Source organism: Chelon labrosus (genome assembly GCF_963514085.1).
Source record: "Chelon labrosus genome assembly, chromosome: 21".
NCBI classification, from domain to species: domain Eukaryota; kingdom Metazoa; phylum Chordata; class Actinopteri; order Mugiliformes; family Mugilidae; genus Chelon; species Chelon labrosus.
The window spans coordinates 23,422,000-23,443,837 of NC_140354.1; the positions used below are offsets into that span (position 1 = coordinate 23,422,000).

Below are 21,838 nucleotides of genomic sequence, written 5' to 3' on the forward strand. Positions count from 1 at the left end.
GGCATCAAACCAGTGACCTTATGTCTCCAAAGCTGCTTCTCTATTCCACACACGATGCAGTGTCACTTTACACTGGTTGTGTATTAGCTCGGAGATGTTTGGCTTTATCTTGTGTGAGCAGAGCGTTGCAGAGTGGATTAGCCTCCTCTGTGTGTGTGTGTGTGTGTGTGAAGAGTGTGTGTTTACAGGTATGTGTGCACGTTCCTGTTGTGTGTGCTGTGTGTGTGTGTCCTCTCCTCATGCTGTAATCTCTGATGCAAGCTGAGCTGTAAAGGCTGAGGTGTGAGCGTGTCATCAGCCCGGCTGAGCTGAGCTGCTCATTAGCATAGCGTCGACATGAAAGACCTGCAGACGGCGCAGGCTGTCTTCAGAGGGATGGTCATTAATAACGGGACATGTTGGAGTGTGTGTATGTGTGTGTGTGTGTGTGTACCAGCGTGGGAGCTTTAAAAGAGAGTTCTCAGACTTTGCTCTTCGTCCTAACTAAAACGCTTCCTCTCTTTCTCTGTGTCATCTCCAGGTCATCACGCTGGAAGGATGGGTCGATATCATGTACTATGTCATGGATGCTCACTCCTTCTACAATTTTATATATTTTATACTGCTCATTATTGTAAGTACCAGCTTGTGTTTATTAGCTCATCTAATACATTATCTACACGTGTTGCAAAGGCTCAGATTGGGACTGACCTGAACAAAGATGAATTTCTCACTCTAACACGTCTGCAGATTCTAAAAAGGAACCCAAAGGATTATTTCAGTCGGTGACTCAGAAAATAAAATGCATGTACAATCAGTAGCCAGTTCATTAGGTACACTAGTGAATGCTTTCTGATCTAAAACCTCCTTCATGACCGTTCTAATGTCCAGAAAAGGTGCTGATTCAGCTCAATGATCGTTTTAGAGGATGGAGTTTGTGGATTAAACTGTTATTTAGCCTAGCCCACTGACTAAAATAGGATTGCCAAAATAATAGAAACACGTCGGTACTAAAACAACACAGTTCAGTCAGCCAGCGTTGCCAGATCGGCCGGTTTCACCCTGAGTTGGTTTTGAATTTTATTTTGCAGGTAAAAATAGACGTTTCATTGCTTTTTAATGCTGATTTGGAACAAAACCAAAGTGCAACTTCCTAAAAGTACAGAGAAGCGCTGACTCTGCTTCTCAGTGACCATCCTGGTAGCCAGGGCCCGGCTGCACAGGCTGGATGAACGCGTGGCTGCAGGAGTACACTTAAATGCCTAAAATGCACTTTTAAGTCAAATTAATTCTTATTTCAACATCTTCTCCTCTGGCTACGTCTCATACTAGATCTTAGTCAGGGATAGGTGTGAAGTGAAAAGTCTGAACGTGTTGTCACGGTGACAATAAAGGCATCGTTGCAATGCCATGTCAAGTTTACAGACTCCACAGTCGGGGGGCATTCAGGCAATTAGGGCTCTAATTGATCGCGCCCTTCTGCTCGTCTGCTGGCCTTGCAGTAGCAGTGCATGTGTCGTTGGATCGTGCATGGGATTAATTCATTAGTGTGACCAGATAAAAGACGTGAATGAGCAGACGTGAGGGGACACCACTGTACAGCTGCAGAGACTCCTCCTGTCTCACCTTTTTAACTTTATTTTTATAACTCTGTCGTCCGTGTTACGACCTGGCTCGTTAGACTAATGAAGCCCACGCACCGGCCAAAGACACTTGAACGTGCCACTGCAAGGCCAGTGAGGTGCAGAGGGACGTAGCACGACATGTAACTGATAAGAACGGAGCCCTGTCCTCAGCACTTTGTGATTTTTTTGCCAGTGGGTCTTTCCAAAGTTGCTGATGAGGTTTACTTCCGTCCAGCCGGTGCAACCAGTCCTAGATATGAGCAGTTGGCTTCTGCAGTTTGTTGCTGGATGTGTTTTCGTTTTGCTTCATTTACATTATTTTTATGACAGGTTGCACTAGTGGAAGCAGCCGGCATGGTTTGAGTACTTTGAGCAGCTTTGTTGAATCATTATTTGTCTCTGGCAACACTGAATTCAAAAGTTAAATAAACCTCAGCCTCTCAGTGATTAGAAACTAAATCTGAACACCAGAACCTTCATGGAGACTAGATGTAGTGCAGGACTGCTTTCACTAGTGTACCTAATGAACTGGCAAAGGGGGAGTATGTCCTTCTAGACGTCACCTGCTGAACTTCAGTCAGATTTTGTTTGCAGTTCCTCCTTCTAGCTGAGCTTCTTTCATCCTTCTCCTTCTTTTTAAAGCACAGTTTTTGCAGCGCCGTGCTTTGAATGCAAACGCTGTTCCTGAAAAGACATTTCTGTGTACTCGTGTTTTGTTCTTCAGCTTTGGAAAACCCCAGAATAACCTATCTAAAGTTAACCACTGAACTCTGCTCGGAGCGCTCGCCCCTCCTCCTCCCTGCTCTCTGACTTCTTATCGTGTATAATTTCCCTCTCATCGCGCCGTCGTGGGGGTTTTCAAAGATCCCAGCTTAGGTTATATTTCACAGTGCTGTATGAGCTGCCTGCCCGACTGCCGCTTCATGTAAAAGGGCTCGTTGTGCGTTTGAAGGAGTGCAGGAGGAGGAAGAAGAAGTGGGTGAGAGGAGCGATTGATATAGAAAGCAGGAGAGACAGATATTAAGACGAATGGGAATGTCAGAGAAAAGAATTTAACAAAACAGACAGAGACGGAGCTCGTCTAATTTCCTATTTGTCTTTGAGCAGCATCCATTAATGACACAGTGCACCGTCCACTGAACTCCATATGTGTTTGCAGCTAGCCTCACTTAGCTCCTAGGTTTCCTCTAAACCTTCTAACCCCTCCGACCAGGTGGGCTCTTTCTTCATGATCAACTTGTGCCTCGTGGTCATCGCCACCCAGTTCTCCGAGACCAAGCAGAGGGAGAACGCCCTGATGAGGGAGCAGCGCGCCCGCTACATGTCCAACGACTCCACGCTCGCCAGCTACAGCGAGCCGGGCTCCTGTTACGAGGAGATGCTGCGCTACATCAGTCACCTGTACCGCAAGCTAACGCGCAGGCTCCAGAGGATATACTCCGGATGGCACAGGTACAACGACCACGGCCATTCTCATGAACGTCTTGGGAAATGTCTTAGAATTCGGCACAAATGTTGGATTCAAGAGTTTCTTGGTCAAAGGTCAAGGGTCAGTGTGACCTCACAGGGGATGTTTTTAACATCACGCAAATGTCTAACAGGATAAATTCCTTCAGAGTCCATGTAATGCATAACAGACATGGAGGTGGTGGTGGAGGAATGCAGCTGCAAGGTGGTCATTCTAGTTTGTATCTACAACACAGCCTTTACTCTTCTGCGTCTATTTTATCAGCTGACTGTGTTTTAATGATTTAGTGGCCTTTATTATTTGCATATAATTGACAGAATTGTGCAGGTTAGGCTGAAGTGCAGCTTCTTCTCAGTGGAAATCATGAACTCCTCAATCGTCAATCATTACTTCTGTCATTTGCACTTTTGCCGTGCTGCATCTTGTGTCTGATCAAAAGATGCAAAACAAGGCTTGTACAAATAGAAATATTAGTTAGAGCAGCTTGTCCACAAATCAGAGGGTCACATGGAGCCAAAGTGTCCTTGAGCAAGAGTCCAAAGTTGCTAAAGTGCTCTGAGGAGTGCTGTAATAAATTTATTGTTTAAAATTGTAATAATTTGTCTCTCCCTCTCTCTCCTCCCCAGTAAACGGCGTAAAAAGGTCAATCCTAACGGCAGCGGCGGGGGCAGTAACGGCGGCGGCTCCAGCAGGGGCTGCGGGAGCTCGGGCCCGGCTAACACCCTGTGGCTGAGGCCCATCCACAACCTCCTGCAGCACCATCAGCACCAGCACTGTCGCCTCAGCAACGGCGGGCAGCACACCCTCAGCGTGGCGTCCGCCGAGCACTCGGACAGGGACAACGGGCACAACGGGGGAGGAGGAGGGGAGGAGGTGGAGATGAAGTCGCTTCATCTGCGGAGAGGAAGCGCCAACGGGAACGGCAGCAGCGGCGGCGGCGACAACAACCCGGCCACCACCTCGCAGGGCATGGGGGCGTTTCTGGGGCGGCTCAACGGGGGGATGAACTACCCCACCATCCTGCCGTCGTTTGTGTGCAGCTACAGCAGCAAGACGCCGCCCCCCCACTCAAAGCAGCCCAGTCCAGAGCAGCATCCACCCAACCACCCGGCGTCTGAGCACACGGAGACTCTGAACAAGCTTTACCACCTCATGGGACAGCACAGTAAGGAAACACACACCACACAGAGAGGGACATGTGGATGTAGATTACAGGATCTTTCTTTCTTGGTCTCAGGAAATCACAATTTAGGAGGATGTGAGGATCCTGAGTCAGCTTAACCCCCAGAGCATCCAGAGACACCAACCCTCCTGAGATACTCTCCAGAGTGAGATTTTAAATCCTCCAGTTTTATCCGTCTCTCTGTCCTTTAATTCCCCTTCGCGTTCTCTCCTTGATGTTTTAGATTTCCCTCGGGCTCGGCTGCAGTTTCGTCGTCACTCTCGCTTTCATGTCCTGTTTTCGTTGCTCGCTCTTTTCTTTTTAGCTGCGTCCTCCTCCCGACTTCGACCCGAGGTAGCCCGTGGCGGTGTGCGCTGCGCCGCATGTGTCTCAAGCGGCACTTAGGAGTCCTGACAGGAAATCCATGTCTCAAGTGTTACAGTCGTCAGTGCAGAGAGGTGGACGGAGGGCGAGGGCTGAGTGAGCCCACGCAAGGTGTGTGGTGTGTGAGGGGGGAAAAGTAGGGACTGTAAAAACACAAGTAATGTGTATAAATATGCAATGATATTCAACGGAGAGGAGGGATGAAAAATTTAAGAGGGAGAGCTTTAGAGAGGGAAAAATAAATCAGATCAGTAAAGAGAGGAGAGAAGAAGAAATGAGGTTTGAGACGACGCGAGTCAATAAACATGTTGCTGTGCTGATTATAAGAGGAAGAACAGCAGCAGCGTCTTAGACGTGTCTAGTGCTGGATGCAAACATAATTATGCAATGGATTCTTTTCCTGCTGCAGTTAAGAGTTCATGTACATTAGTGATGAAGAAGAGAGCTTTCATAGCCTGGATCAGACGGCCATAAACACGTTCCTCCCCTACAGTTTATTTGTGGTTCTGGGGTCTCTCTGTTGGGAACTGATTCTGCTCCAGCAAAGATCTGCCCGGCCAATCGGATCGTCATACACGACATCTGAGCACTGTGGAGTTTAATTAGTTTACAACTAAATGTCTCTGATTGGCTGGAGGACTATCCAGTTGATGCTTTTTATTCTCTGTGTCAGTTGAAACCATAGACTGTATATAACTATGGACAATACGTCTCCACTTCCTGTCATCGGTCAGACCGGTGCTATTTTCCCGGGAACATGGGCGGGGCCATCTTACGACATCTCACTCTCTCAACTCTCACAGTCCTTCTTCACAGAGTGGTTGGCATGGCAAATGGTAGTCGCCAGTATGTCACATCCTGTTTCTATAGCATCAAATAACTAAAATGAAACTCATCCAAAAAATTGACCCGTGCATCAACGTTATATTAACGACCTAAACTGACAGAAACCATCCTTGAAAAAAAAATTGTTTTAGTTTGGTCCAAGTCCCGCCCACTAACATGGAGGGGGTGGAGCTTATGACCTATACTGCAGCCAGACACCAGGGGGAGCTCTTCTTGATTTGGCTTCACTTTAGAGGAGCTGTTCCTCCATCCATCTTTATACAGACTATGGTTGAAACACGCCTCATAATGAAATCCAGACTCTGATAAGAACTGGGCCTGGCTACGTCAGGCTAGTGCTAGGCTATCGTTAATGCTAATGGCTAATGCTATGTTCCATCTAGCAGTGAGAGAGCGACGAGCGCCGACACCGGTTGCTACGTGCAACATGCAAAAGGTTTAACTGACTTCAACTTTTTTCGTTGCACCTCTGAGTCATATGCATTTACTTCACGTGTTGCCGTGTTGTATTTACAGTCTGTGCACTAAAGTCAATCGCTGAGAACGCTGAGTTGCAGCTTTTGTCACTCTTAGTGAGAACGCACAAAATGACCACCTCCACTCTGAGGGTTCCTGTTTGCTTCTAAAGGTTTCTTCTGTCTGATGACTCTCTGCTAAACCTCGCAGCGTAATGAAGCTCAGTACTCCGTTCATACTTTAAGAGCACCAGTGTTCCTGTGAATGTTTTTCAGCTCTCAAATCAAATTTTACAGCACTCTAATCTAACCTAATGCAGTATGAGGTAACGTGGGGATGGAGTGAGTTTGGAAAAAGCTTTTTGCCAGATAAATATTTTTGTCCCCTGAAGAGATTTGCTCAAAGAATTTGCAGGAATGCAAACAGTCAAAGAGACAAAGACAACGACGTTTATTTGCAGGCAGATATTTAAAAGACAATGAAAAATGATGACAACCTTCACGGCCCTTTTTATAGCTCGGGGTAGAGACGGAGCTGTAAACAACTCTATGTGCTGCTGAAGCTGCTTTTGAAGAGCTGATGTTTCCAGAAGTCGAGCTTTTGCTGCTGTTAGCTTTCAGCTACGCTTTGCACTTTTTTTTCCTGGTTTTAAAAGGCCGAGGTTAGAGAAGGTGAGGCCGAGCAGCCGAGATCTGTAAGAGGGGGCGAGCCAGCAGCCGTCACTGCACTAACTACTCTGTGGTGGCTACGTGCCGACCGATGGACGTCCCGTCAGCACTTCATCCAAAACTTCACTTACGTTCTGTTCTTTTAGGTCTACCCGTATATATGACTCTCTCTCTCTCTCTCTCTCTCTCTCTCTCTCTCTCTCTCTCTCCTCTCTCTCTCTCTCTCTCTCTCTCTCTCTCTCCCTCTCTCTCTCTGGTCTCTATTGTGTTGATAGAAATGATAAAACATTGATAAACTCATTGTTACTCGCCGTCAGCTCGTCTGCTCTCAGTCAGCCTTAGACGTGGACCATAAAATAAAAAAAATCACCACTGATGTTTAAGTTGATCTCTTGCAAATACATTAAGTTTACTAAAAGTCACTGATCAGCCATAACATTATGACCTATGAGGAGTGCAAGTCTCCCTTGTGGTGACTCATCAGAGAATGGACACAGAACATTGAACTGTCACAAGATGGTCAATGTTATTCACTTCTCCTGTCAGTGGTTTTAATGTTGTGGCTGATCGGTGTATGTAACCAGCAGGACTGACCCGTCTGCAAGGCCTGACCCTCTCCCCCTTCTTTCCCGTCTTCAGGTCGCCAGCGGCTGCTGTACCAGCTGGCAGGCGTGGTGCCCAGCCCTCTGCTCCTGGAGCTGCTCAGCTGCCCTCTATGCGCCCGCAGCCTGGAGACCCTGGAGCTGGAGCTGGGAGACCTGGAGGGAGGCAAGGCCGAGGCCGACAGACTGCACGACTTCCCCCAGGTCAGACTGGATGGTGGTGCGCTAATGAGGAGACATGTGAGGAAATGCTGCTTTTACATTAATCCTGCTGGTGGTGATAAAAAAAAAAATGGATTGGATTTTATAGTTTTTTATTTCTTTTTTGTATTTAAATAATATAAGAGTCACTGTATTCAGTCTTTTCTCCAGGGGGGCGATCTGAGAGGAGGCCGGGGTCGGAGCAGACGGCGCAGGGCGGTGGAGTATAAGAACGGAGCCGTCCGGGCCTGGATGAGCTTCAGGGAAAAACTGAAGAGGATCGTGGAGAGTAAATACTTCAACCGAGGGATCATGATCGCCATCCTGGTCAACACCCTCAGCATGGGGATAGAGTACCATGAGCAGGTGAGAGAGCTCCAGTTTGTCTGGGAGGAACGGTTCAGATTTAAACCCTGGAGGACTTTAATGACAACTGTGGTGACTGGGCATGAAAATGGTTTTTACTTGTGCGAGAGTCTTAATTAGAGGAAAATGAAAGTGGAGTCAGGGTGGACACTCTCTCCCACTCTCTTCCTCTTCCTCACCCATGTAATCCCCATCAAGGCTCTGTCACCCCCCCCCCCCCCCCACACTCTTCTGGTCTGGTCCGGCAACATGTGGGACTGTGTGGTCTAATAATAATAATAATAATAAAACCACCTCCTCCCCCTCCCTCCCCTCTCTGCACAGGCACATTCATCTCCTGAGTTTTTACACCCAACTCAGTTTCTAACGTATGCACATGCACGCTCCGAACCTTTTCATTTCCCATCAGGAGAAGAGACGGATCAAAATGCGAAGGCTAGATTCTCGTGCATGCTCACGGCCCAGTCCCTTCCTTCCTTCTCTTTCCCTCCGTCTCTTTTTTTGCCTCCTTTCCTCTAATTCCCTCTGCAGTCTCTCTCTCTCTCTCTCTCTCTCTCTCTCTCTCTCTCTCTCTCTCTCTCTCTCTCTCTCCTCTGTGTGTGTGTGTTTCTATCTTTGTGCTATAAACATAAGGAGCGACTGGGACAGGCATGGCCTTTTTAGGGCAATACCACACACACACACACACACACACACACACACACACACACACAGAAATCCCCCTCCCCTCAGTTACCCACCATCCCTCACATGTGACACCTAACTAAACTCTGTGGTGTGCGTGAAGAGGCGTTTGCTTCACTTGCAGGAGGTGCAGTTGAGCCTGTGCGTGGCAGGAAGTGAGGATGAAGGAGATGATGGATGCACCTTTTGTGTGTTTAGACTGAGGAGAAAGCAGCTTGTAAACTGAGCTCAACCCTAGTGTCTAATCCAGCAGACAAACAGACATTAGAGAGCTATTAGTCGGACATAAAAATGTCACGGAGGGTTCAGGCGTGCAACTGGATGATGTTATTCAAAGGAGGAGTTCAGTCTTTGCTGGTTTGGTTGTGGCGTTAACAGCAAATGTGTTTTATACTGTTAGCTCTGAGGACGTCAAATGAACTGTAGCTGATATGTTAAAGAAGTCAGAGAATAATTATTATGCTGCACTCAGCATGAGGTGTGAAAGGAGTTGGTTTCCTGGCTGTGAAGCTGGAGGTTGCAGCTCCTCATCTACCAGCTCACTGTGGCTTCCTCCTCTTCTATCACGGCCTGAAATATTTTAAATCAATCTACTGTCAGAAAAGATTTTAGCTCTCTGCCGTTCCTGTGACTCCTGCAAAATAAAAGTAAACTTTTTCCTGTTTGATGCTTTTAATGTGAAGCTGCAGCCCGGTTTGAACCCGTCAGCTGTCGCCTGCGTCGTGCATCTACATCCAGATGTAATTCTTTTTTAGAGAAATGTTCCCAAATGCAGACACTTCATAATGATGCAAATATATAAACGCTGCAGCTCTCTGGTCAGCCTCATTATGTCGTCTCATATTATTATGAACAGACATTTATTCAGGCTCTGGGTCCTGTAGAGCATCTGCAGACAATCTGAATTTCAAATCACCTCTGCAACATTAGGCTGGATAGAAAAATCATACATGAAACTAAAGAATACATCCACTAATGGGGAATAAGATGACATTTTAATCATTTAAATCAAGCAGCCACTTTAGAAAAGGCTGCCAAAAGCCTGCTGCTGACTGCAGAGCATGGATAAATCCACCAGGGGGCAGGTTTTATTGGTTGTCTGGGTGCAGCAGAAACTCATGGGTTAACTATGATCCATGTGGCGTTTGAGTGCTTTTATTGTTTCTTCAGAGACACTGACAGATCTTTGATTCATTGCACCGTTTCATCAAATGTAATGATAGCAGCAGAAAACAATGTCTGCCATCGTACGTCTAAATGCTCATTTGGGACAGCAGTGGAATGCATAAACCATACTGGCATGTGGTTAACAGCTCCTTATCGGTTTGAAGCGGCTCAGTCACTAATGTTCACGATGATCCAGAGCTGCTGCTTCTCTGTAGGATGAAGATGAGCACTGTGGGATAAGGCCGTCAACTCAAAGGACACCTTGATAGGATTTATGAGAGAGGTTGGGTCCAGTGTTTAGTAGGAATAATGTGCGTCTGTCTGAGTGAGAGATCTCTTAAAGCTTTTTTTTTATGTGCTGGCCAGTCAGTGAAAGACTGTTTGGACAAACGGCCATGAAGACTCACTGTGCTCAGTCCAGCTCTGCCTCAGCGTGCAGGACAATAAAAGAAGCCTGCTTCCTTATATTTCTGCACAGACGAATGTGCAGACAACTTCACAAATGTCCTGATTAACTCTGAGCGAACATAGAGAGCTGTGTGCTTACAATGTGTTCCTGCACTAAGCTCTGAGGTCATTAATGCATTTCTTATCGACTGTGAGGCCCTGGTTATAAGAGCTTCATCGATGCATGATGTCTGTAGTATCAGACAGCTTCTGGAAATACTTATTCTGAGTAAATATACTTCCTAACATATGAGCTTTTCAGAAATAAACACTGGCTGTAAAAAGTCTGCAGGTGAAACGTGCTGACGTGTGATTGTAGTCTGGCGCCCTCTATCTGTGACCAGGATCACTGTCCTCAGTCTGTCAGCTGCATCAAGCCTCCACTTGGCTTTGATTCACGTTAAACACCAGAAATAATTAGAATCATTTCACTTCAGAACAGATAGACGATCAGGCATAACATTATGACCACCTTCCTCATATTGTGCAGGTCTCCAAAACAGTGGTGACTCATCAACACCTTGTGCTGTTCTTCATGTTTTTTTTTTAGTTGTTCCTAAAGTGTTTTTGTGTGTGTGTCTGTGTCAGGCTGCATCCTGCTGGGGATGGCTGCTGCCATCAAGGAGTGTCATTGCTATGGGGTGGGGGTGCCTGGTCTGGTCTAGGTGGGTGCTACATGTCTAAGTAACATCCACACCAATGAATGCCAGGTCCAGAAGTTTCCTAGTAGAACATTGAACTGTCACAAGATGGTTTAAATGTTATTTACTTCTCCGGTCATAATGTTGTGGCTGATTGGTGTATGTTAGCTGATGCGTACATGTGCATAGAGTCTTAACCTTTCTACATTATCAGTCTGCCTCCTTCGATCCATCAGACTATGACACAGCAGTGGGCCTGTCGCTCTGTGACCTGCACAAGTAAAGATTCACCTTTACTTATACATATAACATATAAGTATCGTAGCACTGCGACAAGTGTAATTCAGCAGTGGAGCATTTTGCAGACTTGCACAAAGGCACATATCTGTCACTATTGAATGTGCATGGATGGAGGTGGGTTTGAAAAGTGCGTCTGGAGTCCGACTCTTTTTAAACGAGTTAAACCCCTTACTCGGCTCAAGCCAAACTATTTCTCTGGAACGTTTCAGACGTGACCCCCTTAATGCATTTACCAGAGTAAGAAATTGCTGCATTTTTCATAATGGACTTCATGAGCGGCCGTCCGTCAAACGGTGCAGGATCACTGAGAGTACTGCGAGGTAAGTGGAGTAGATCAGCTCTGATAGATTGGTGCTGTTGGTCCCGTCTGATTGATCGGGCCTGACTCCAGCTCTGAGCTTGATTGATAATGTCTCCACTCAGGCCACAAAGACCGGAGAGGTTTTACAGCTCCGGGATAGAGGAGATATTAACCGCTTTTCTCTTTCTTTCCCTCCTTCCTCTCTTCTTTTCTTTCTTGAATTCTTTCTCTCCATCCAGCCCGAGGAGCTGACTGACGTGTTAGAGATCAGCAACATCGTTTTCACCAGCATGTTTGTCCTGGAGATGGGCTTCATGCTGCTCGCCTTCGGCCTCTTCGGATACATCAGGAACCCGTACAACATCTTCGACAGCATCATCGTCATCATCAGGTAAACATTAACCCACGCTGAAGATGTCTACGCCACCGTAAAAACATTTAAATTTAAAGAAAATAAATTCAGTTCAGGTTTCACTCAGCAGACGACTGCTAAGCATGGATTTAGAGCCGCCCACCTGTCCCCGTTCCCCCTCCAGCTTGTCAGTCAAGAGGTTTCAAGTGTCAGGTTCGCTGCTGCAGCATCCATCTGCACGTCAGCTAAGACTGACAGAGTCACGACAGATCACGCTTTGCCTGCTGCCGCTGCTGCTGCTGCTGCTGCAGATTCCCCATCTCGTCAGCAGTCGAGGTTTTGCTGCCATTTCGTTTTTTGAAATGTGTGGCTTGTGCTACAGGAGGAGAATTACATCGATAGCGAGCCTCAAAATAAAATGTCACGCTGTCACAGGTGGAGAAGAGGAAGGTGGGACCCGAATGGAAGACACACAGTCAGGGAAGGCAGGAGGGTCTGTGTACGTTCTGGTTTTTCAAGCTTGGTTTTAGAAAAGTAAAAATAAAAAATGTCTTAATACATGAAAACGGAGCATGGACATGACTCTGAAACAATATTCAGATGTAACTTTAGACTTTCTGACTCAAGGTATCTGCTCATCTGAATTTCTCTCTGAATCTGGAGAAGAACCAGGTTTATTTAGAGCTGAACACAATGATCCATGGACCAGAGAGACCAGGACCAGAGAGACCTGGACCAGTGCCAGAGAGACTTGGACAAGTGGTTACCGCGGAGACTACTTCCTGCTTCATTCAAGGACAAGAAATTGCCTCAGGAGAAAGAACATTAAGACTAACATTAACTTTCTCTTGTTGGTTTTAGACCACAGAATAATAGAAAGGTTTCTCTCTTTCAGTTTTTGTGTCTAGCTTTAAAAGCAAACTGCAAACACCAAAAAAAAAACAAAAACGCACGGACTCAGGATGAACAACTTAAGGTCAATTTAATGTTCACTTACAAAAATAAAGAACAAAAGGTGGAGCAGAGATGAGCCGATAAAGTCCAAAACACAAATCCAACAGAAGGTGTAATCTGATGAAAAGAGAACCAGGGTCATCTGAAAAGAGACGCAAAAAACAAGTCTGGGAAAACAGGCTGGAACAAAGGAAGTAAAACCAAAGGAAAGACACACGGACAAGGATCTAAAACAGGAAGCACATACATGAAACCCAAACTAAATAAAAATCCAAAACGGGAACTCATGGTACATACATTATATTGTTAAAGTTTTAATATTTAAAACTAAATTAAACTGAATCAAGTTCTTCTTCCAGCAGTGTTTTGAGGTTTTATCTTGTCTGTGTTTCAGCGTGTGGGAGATCATCGGCCAGTCGGACGGTGGCCTGTCGGTCCTCCGGACGTTCCGCCTGCTGCGGGTCCTGAAGCTGGTTCGCTTCCTGCCCGCCCTGAGGAGACAGCTGGTGGTGCTCATGAAGACCATGGACAACGTGGCCACCTTCTGCATGCTGCTCATGCTCTTCATCTTCACCTTCAGGTGTGAACGTCGCTCTCTGACCCCAGACTGCAGAGGTGTCACACAGTAAACGCCTCATTCATTCATTCATTCATTGTCTCCATGTCCCGTTGCAGTATTCTGGGCATGCATCTGTTCGGTTGTAAGTTCAGTCTCCAGACGGAGAACGGAGACACCATCCCCGACCGCAAGAACTTTGACTCTCTGCTCTGGGCCATCGTCACTGTGTTCCAGGTTTGTTTTTGACTTCCTAATCTTTGACTTCCTGCACATTGTTTTTAGATTCCTTTGCTCAGACCTCCTGGTAGGGCGGCGATACGTCTTCTACATAAACCCTTCAGACCAGAGACACACCTCAAAGCACAACCTGATGACCTGTATAATAATTCCAGAGCTCTGTCTGGAGGTGTCCTGCATCATGGAGAATTGCTGAGCTGACACCAAATCCATGCCTCTGAGCCGGGATAAATAAATAAATGAAATAAAAACAAATCACCCTGCACACGTCCCGATCAATCAGGCTGCAGCCGTTCTTGACAGCAGATGAAGTCAGGCACTCTGACCTCAGCAGAGCAGACAATGACATTTAATCTTTTACCATTTATTCTAGCGATTTGTTTTATTCTTGTGCTGTTTCTGAATCTTCATCCGTAAAGATTTCCTGCAGGGACGCAGATTATTTAACTTTATTTTCCTTTCCAACGATGCTGACTGTTTCTCATTAGAGTAGACTGTAAGTGGAGCATTGCAACATTTGTTCAGTATAGATATTGTATGTATTTTTATCCCAACATTAGCTGTGTGTGCTACTTTGCAAATGTCAAACTCAGACGGTGTGTTTATGTGTATTTGCATGCTTCCTGTCAAATTCTGGGGAATTTTTCTGCACCCCCAATCTCTCTCTCTTCTTCTTCTCTGCTATTTCTATTTTCTGCTCTCCCTCCCTCCCTCACTCCCTCCCTCCCTCCCTGCGGAGATTTTGTTCAATCGCTCCAGATAGATGGTGGTCTTCTCTGTACTGGATGCGTCAGCAGAAGGCTAGAACACAGAATGCAGTAGACTTTCTCACTTTGGTGCTGAAGAAGCATTTTATCCAGAACTGTCAAGCGAAGGAGTTACGCTCCCTATAAATACTTCCTCGTAGTTTTCCGGGGAGTCGCTGCAGGAAACGCAAAGCTGGCGCGCACACGTGTACGCGCACACACACCGACCGAGCGTGGTGATCAGCCTGTGGGCCGCCGGAGTTTAATGAGATGAAGTGAGCTTTCATGCTGGATCATGAACACTGTGCTACTTTTAGAGACTTTCGTCGTTCGCATTGATGACGAGGACACTTGCAAACGCACACTCGTGTCAACTTATAGTCAAACTCATTTACGGTGCAGCTTAAAAGTTTTTGGCTCCTGCAGGATGTATTTTCTGCATTTCTGCATCAACGAATATTCACACAAGTCCTGGAAGTAGACAAATAGAAATATTATACTTGTGTATTTGTTTATTCATGAGATTGAGCAAATTATAGAGATTGTTGTGTATCGCTAGGATTCATTTTAAGCTGAAATTAGAGTCCATGGGTTCAGAAGTGTTTCCAATCAGTTATGAGACTCAGGCTTCGTTCAGTTCCTCGTTTCGTTTAAAAGAAATCAGGGATTTGTCTCAGTCTGATCGTCACAAAAACATGTTTGTGAAAGTGTCTGATGGAAGGACCTGAAGGTAGCAGTTCATGTGAGGAAACCCACCAACATCTCACCCACCAACTGAAGGGGTTCTCTTCAGGGTTCTCTTCAGGACTTGTTGATGTTTTGAGTCGTTTTTATTATAATAATAATAATAATAATACATTTTATTTAAAAGCGCTTTTCAAGATACTCAAAGACACTTTACATAAAAAGAACATCAAATTAACAAAACAATGTGAAATATAACATCAAAAACACTAAACATTAAAAGCAATTTTAAAAAGGTGTGTTTTTGTCAGAGATTTGAAGGTAGGAAGGTCGGTACAGTCGCGGATGTGTTTGGGGAGAGAGTTCCAGAGGGAGGGGGCAGCTGCAGAGAAGGCTCTGTCGCCCCAGGTTCGATGCTTGGTCTTGAGTGGTGGAGTAAGGAGGTTTGCGTCACATGAACGGAGGCTGCGGGATGGATTGTGGCGATGGAGCAGGTCAGTGAGATAGGAGGGGGCCTGGTTATGGAGGGCTTTGTGTGTGAGGAGGAGGATTTTGAACTGAATACGCTGTGGAACTGGGAGCCAGTGGAGTTTCTGGAGGACAGGAGTGATGTGATCACGGGAGCGGGTGTGGGTGAGCAGACGTGCAGCAGAATTTTGGATGTACTGACGTTTATTTAAAGTTTTGGATGGTGTGCCATAGAGGATGCTGTTGCAGTAATCAATTCTGGAAGTGATGAAGGCGTGAATGAGGGTTTCAGCAGCAGAGAAGGAGAGTGATGGACGGAGTCGGGCAATGTTCTTGAGGTGGAAGAAGGCAGTTCTGGTGATTTGATTGATGTGATGATCAAAGGAGAGGTTACTGTCAAAGATGACTCCGAGGTTGCGGCTGTTGGGGGATGGAGACAAGGTGGAGTTGTCGATGGTGAGGCGGAAACTGTCTGTGGTGTTGTTGAGGGATTTGGGGCCGATAATGATTAGGTCTGATTTGTCACAATTTAGTTTGAGGAAGTTGATCTGCATCCAGGATTTGATGTCAGCGAGGCAACTGGAGAGAGAGGAAAGAGTGGCGGGAGTGATGGAGTTGGTGGAGATATAAAGCTGGACGTCATCAGCATAACAGTGGAAATGGAGACCGTGGTGGCGAATGATGTTGCCAAGGGGGAGCAGGTAAAGTATGAAGAGGAGAGGACCAAGCACCGAACCCTGGGGGACACCTTGGGACAGAGGAACAGTGGAGGAGGTGCAGTTGTTGATGTGGATGAATTGTTGTCGGTCTGAGAGGTATGATTTGAGCCAGGAGAGTGCAGTGCCAGTGATGCCGAGGGAGGACTCAAGGCGGGAGAGGAGAATGGTGTGATTTTATGCAATCTATCTCTTCTGCTCTTTCTCGTTGTGTGTCTGTTCATCTGTTCACCTAAATGTTCCACTTCCTAAACGTCTGTGTGTGTTTTATTCAATCTCCTGCACAGATCCTGACCCAGGAGGACTGGAACGTGGTGCTGTATAACGGCATGGCCTCCACCTCTCCGTGGGCAGCTCTCTACTTCGTTGCTCTCATGACGTTTGGCAACTACGTGCTCTTCAACTTGCTGGTTGCCATCTTGGTGGAAGGCTTCCAGGCTGAGGTGAGAATGACTTCAGACACATTTTATTTCTGTTGATGAACTCATCTGAGGGCCAACGGTTTATTTAAAAAAAAAAAGGTAAACTCAGGAGCTATACAGAGATGGAGACTAAAACATATCTGCATGGACGTGTGTATTTCAGGGCGACGCTAATCGATCAGAATCCGACGACGAGAAGAAATCTGACAACTTTGAGGAGGACGAGAAGGTGGAGCAGCTCAGAGACACCGGTACGTCGGACGTGTCGTTTTTATCCGTGTTGTGATCGATTACAGTAAAATAACAGGGTGATTAAACGTCGTGACCCACAGAGCTGAAGATGTACTCTCTGATGATGACAGCCAACGGCCACGTCGACCCCCGCGGCTCCATGGCTCCTCCCATAATCATGCGCACGGCCGCCACGCCCATGCCCACCCCCAAGAGCTCCCTGGGGCCCGAGTCCATCTTGGAGGACGAGCTCGCGTTCAGAGAGGAGGTCCCTCAGTACGGCGAGGGGGGGCTAGGCTTCTCCGAGGTGGGACTCGGGCACGCGGACTCTCGGCGTGGGAGCTCGGCGTCCATGGACCCCTCGGCCTACGACCAGCGCTCTCTGGTGAGTTATATCAAACATCATCTTTATTAGAAACCGGTCAGTAAATATTTAGATGCCACATATGGAGGCACCCTGGAGGAACAGATCCTGAAACAGTCGACCTCTTCAGATAAAACCTTCCTTTCCATTGTTGCTAATTCTGGATATTTTGGATAGGAAAACATATCTGCATCCTGCAAAGCCAAGAAAAACAATGCAGATCCAAAGCGTGGCACAAGAAGAAGCAGATTTTAAACTTCATATGAAGGACCTGGGGACCCAGAGAGTCCAATAACTGGATCACAGGTTGACTTAACCTTATCTTAGGTTAGCTGCAGCCTGCATAACTCTCTGCAGGTGAGCACCGGGAGGCGGCGATTTATTCCGCTAGGAAATCACAGATGCCCCGAAACTAAATCTGGAAATCCAAAGATCTCATAACCAGGACAGACAAATCCTTTGAACCTTAAATATTTATCAGAGCTGATGACATTGCCATAAAATAGGAGTGTGCCTCTGTCTTGTCTACAGTAATGTTGAAAATAGAGGGGGCATATCTTTATATAATGTCGTCGTCCATTTATGATAATTACACTTTTCTTTTTTACCCCAGACTTGCCTTTTGAGAATAATCTTGTCTCAGGGACACATTACGTCTTCGCGACTCCCACTCACTTGCACTTGTTCTCTCCCCCGTCTCCTCAGAGCCTCTCCAGCCCCGGCCGGCGCTCCCCTCTCCTCCCCCGTGGCTCCGGCAGCTCGTGGGGGAGCCGGCGCTCCAGCTGGAACAGCCTGGGAAGAGCGCCGAGCCTCAAGAGGCGGGACACCAGCGGGGAGAGGGAGAGCCTGCTGTCGGGGGAGGGCGGGGAGGAGGAGGATGGCGGCGGCGGCGGCGGCGAGGACAAGGGTGAGGCCGGAGGGAACAGCAGGCTGAGGCCGGCGTCCCTGGAGCTGCTGCAGGCGTCCACGCTCTGCCCGTCCATAATAGCCGAGTACAGCGACTGCAACGGGAGGACGGTGACCTACGACCCCAACATGAACTCTGACCTCAAGGAAGACTTGTCGCCTGAGGACGACCTGGACGATGACGTAGGTTGAGAAAAAGGAACTCGTTTATTCTTTGATTCTCAGTTTTTGGCTTTGAGCTAAAAATCTGCCCTCTCTGACTCCGTTTGCACATCCATCCTCGTCTCCGTCTCCTTTTGTCCTTTGTCTCTCTCTCTCATTTACTTTGAGATATTCTCTCTTGTCACTGCCAGGCCTGCAGGGACACTCCAGTAATCACCATAATTGTTTCTTCTCTCAGTGGGTACAAAACTACTTCCTCCAGCATTAACACGCCGTTAATACTGGAGCAGAGTTTACTCCCTCCTCTGCGTTTTTTTCCCGTGACCTCTCTTGCGACAGCGTTCAGGTTTTTACTGGCGCTGAGTTCAGTTTATAACGCTATGACATCCACTAAAACAAAAGGCCTCTCTGCAAGGGTTCCACTTGCATCCAGCTGAGACGTGAATATACGTCTGTGTCCGTGTCAGGGATTATGGGTTCTAGCTCCGAGGTTTCTTCTCATCCACACACAAACACAAGGACACACCCAGACCCACACACACACACACACACACTCATAAGTGGCAGTGTACCAAACAAGCAGAGTCTGAGAGCGGTGTCTTGGCTTTGGGCTGTTTTTTAATTAGACTCCTGAAGTACAAGAAGCTGTGCACCTAAGCTAAAATCTTCTGTTTGTGTTGTTACCAACTTTAATGAGTTCCACTTTTTTTTTAATTGAGCTTATGGTGGTAGTTAAATTGGAAGCCGGCCTGGTTACAGTCCAGGTATCTGTGAAACACATGTTTATTGTGTCCCCGTAGGTTTGAATGTGGGACACATCAGCTTCACTGTGGAAGCTCTGGTTCATCTGTGTCCTCTTCTTAAGGTGGTTTATGTCGTAGTTGTTGTGCAGTGCGTGTTTTCTAAGCTCTAAAACCTTTATTCTTTGAAAATGATCTGATGCATCTTTCAGCTAGAGCATAATATTTGTAGACTAGGGCCTGAATCTGTTTGATCGAGATATTTCTGTTTCTAAACTAGTTTACGTTGTTGTGAAAGAAGTTTGCACCAAACTGACAGGTCAACTCATTGGTTCCAGAGGTTTGTGGTGTCTCCTCCATCTTCTAGTTTCCCGGCCAGATGTTATGTCTCTGGAGAATTCTGGGTCTACCCTGGGTCTCCTCGGCTCAAGGGCTTAGGCTAATTAAGCACAAACAAAAGACACTTGCACGGCCACTGTAAGGCCAGTGAGGGTGCAGAGATAGTTGAACTCCTGTCTTGGGCTGCAACCCAAATTTGAGAGAGCACCATTTTCTAACAGAGCGCTGTGGCTTTGGACCTGGAGGTGCTCACATCCTCACATCATCCTGGATCCTTCATACTCAACAACAAACCACCGTCCCACTGTGAGCTGAAGGTCACGGTCTGATGAAGCAAACAGGATCACATCATCTGCAAAAAAACACACGTGTGATTCTGGGGTTCCCATCTTTATATAACATAACATAAATATAAGCTTGTAGTTTAGTTAGGACGAGCATCCATCTTTGGAGAAGGGATGCACTGACACTAATTATTCACAATAATTATATAGCTCGGATAAAACGAGCAGTGCATTTTTGTCACTTTGGGCTTATATTAAATCATTCAGTGACATTAAAACTGATTAATTTAAAAGTCCTGCGACCAAGTGGCAGATTAATTTATCATAAGAATAATTATTGGAGCCTTAATTTATAATATATTTATATGAGGAGAGTTTTATATGAAGTGTAGCTCGCTTGCTGCTTATTCATTCTGATTAAGATTTCAAGATTTTTATGGTTTACAAACACCATGCTTACAGCGCTTCGGTTTGAAATAACGAGCGATGGACGCAGTGGTTTTGTTGCTAATGCTATACATGTGTGACCTTTGACCCCCCTGCAGAGTTCCTTCTGTTACTGGCTGAAGAAGGAGCTCATGAACCTGAAGCCGCGCTGGTGCAAGGAGCACGAAGACTGCTCGCTGTACCTCTTCTCTCCAGAGAACGCGTGAGTGCATTTCTGATAAGACCCCGTGAGTTTTTACTGGTCGTAGATGATCTAGAGGTGACTCTGTGTCTGTGCTTAGGATCCGTGTGTGGTGCCAAAGAGTGATCTCTCACAAAATCTTCGACCACGTGGTTCTGGTGTTCATCTTCCTCAACTGCATCACCATCGCTCTGGAAAGGCCGAATATTCCTCCTGAGAGCAAGGTGAGAGACGCGCTGCAGGTTTGTCAGGTGCTGCTTCTCATAACGAAGGACACTACTGCACACAGGTTGATGGTACATGCTGAAAATCAAGATATTTCAAGATACGATTAATTCATACATCATGAGGCAACTTTTAGAGAGCAATAAAAACATCAGAAAATCTTCCTTAAATGTCAACAAATCATGAACTCTTATTGCTAGCCATGTTTGTTTCTCTGTGTCCACATTACGACCATGTTATGAGCTCCTTTTGCGCAGCATTAACCTTAAACCCACTCTCCCCTCCAGGAGCGAGTGTTTCTGAGTGTGTCCAACTATGTCTTCACTGTGATCTTCCTGGCAGAGATGGCCATTAAGGTACTCACTCATGTTTTCATTCTGGATCAGTAACTTCCTGGCTGTAGCTCTGATGTTAGATGCTAAATAATTCTGCATCTGCAGGTTGTAGCTCTCGGTTTCTGCTTTGGGAACCAGAGCTACCTTCAGTCCAGCTGGAACGTTCTGGACGGTGTCTTGGTGTTCGTGTCTCTGGTTGACATTCTGGTCTCTCTGGCGTCTTCGCACGGAAACAGGATCCTGGGCATTCTCCGAGTCCTGCGGCTGCTACGAACGCTTCGCCCACTCAGGTGAACAGCGTATCTAATGTGGATGTTGGTTTTCAGTTTGTGATCATAAAAATGACTTAAAACATCAGCAGGTTTTCACACAAGTCCTAAAAATAGACAAAGAGAACCCAATCAAACACATGAAACAGAACTATTATACTCATGCATTTGCGTAGTCATGAAAATTAGCCAATATTACATATACATTGTAAAAGTAAGTGCATGTCTAGGATTACAAGTTTATTTAAAAGCCAAATTAGAGTCCATCTGTTCAGAAGTGTTTCTAATCAGTGTAATGAGACTCAGGTGCCGTTTAGTTTAATCAGGGGTTTGTTAAAGTCTGAAACAACACTGCATCATTCCAGCATCAGAACCTCTTCCCTCCACCAAACATGGGGGTGCTAATGTCCTGGTTTGGGCCTGTTCTGCTGCATCTGGACCAGGACGGCTTGTCATCACTGATGGACCAATGAATTCTGAATTCTACCAGTGAACTCTAAAAGAATATGTCAGGACATCTGTCCATGAGCTGAATGTGAAGAGAAACTGGGTCATGCAGCAAGACAACGAGAACCAAGAACACAAGTGGTTCTACAAAAGAACGGTTAAAGAAGAACAAGATGAATGTTTAGGAACGGCCAAGTCAAAGTCCTGACCTTAATCCAATAGAAATGTTGTGGAAGGACCTGAAGCAAGCAGTTGATGTGAGGAAACCCACCAACATCTCAGATCTGAAGTGGTTCTGTTCTGAGGAATGGGCTAAAATTCCTCCAAGCTGCTGTAGACCATTGATCAGCAGTTACCAGAAACATTTAGTGACAAGCAGCAGAGATTTTCTTGAATAAATAAATGCAAATTTCTGTTTCATTTGTTTGATAGGGTTCTCTTTGTCTCCTTTCAGGACACGTAGGGAAATCTGA

At 46.3% G+C, this 21,838-nt stretch overlaps 1 protein-coding gene across 1 annotated transcript in view; it reads left to right on the forward strand.

Moving 5' to 3' along the window:
• cacna1ha (calcium channel, voltage-dependent, T type, alpha 1H subunit a) overlaps positions 1-21,838 on the forward strand; it is a gene marked incomplete at both ends in the record, with an annotated part of 101,455 nt that overhangs the window by 63,181 nt on the left and 16,436 nt on the right. The window contains 16 exons of the mRNA XM_084570665.1: positions 521-613; positions 2,818-3,056; positions 3,699-4,237; positions 7,228-7,394; positions 7,563-7,757; positions 11,537-11,688; positions 12,998-13,183; positions 13,279-13,396; positions 16,301-16,456; positions 16,599-16,686; positions 16,768-17,051; positions 17,736-18,119; positions 20,007-20,110; positions 20,190-20,313; positions 20,602-20,670; positions 20,755-20,939. Of these exons, the coding sequence (XP_084426791.1) occupies positions 521-613; positions 2,818-3,056; positions 3,699-4,237; positions 7,228-7,394; positions 7,563-7,757; positions 11,537-11,688; positions 12,998-13,183; positions 13,279-13,396; positions 16,301-16,456; positions 16,599-16,686; positions 16,768-17,051; positions 17,736-18,119; positions 20,007-20,110; positions 20,190-20,313; positions 20,602-20,670; positions 20,755-20,939 (3,083 nt within the window). The remainder of the gene's footprint in view (positions 1-520; positions 614-2,817; positions 3,057-3,698; positions 4,238-7,227; positions 7,395-7,562; positions 7,758-11,536; positions 11,689-12,997; positions 13,184-13,278; positions 13,397-16,300; positions 16,457-16,598; positions 16,687-16,767; positions 17,052-17,735; positions 18,120-20,006; positions 20,111-20,189; positions 20,314-20,601; positions 20,671-20,754; positions 20,940-21,838) is intronic.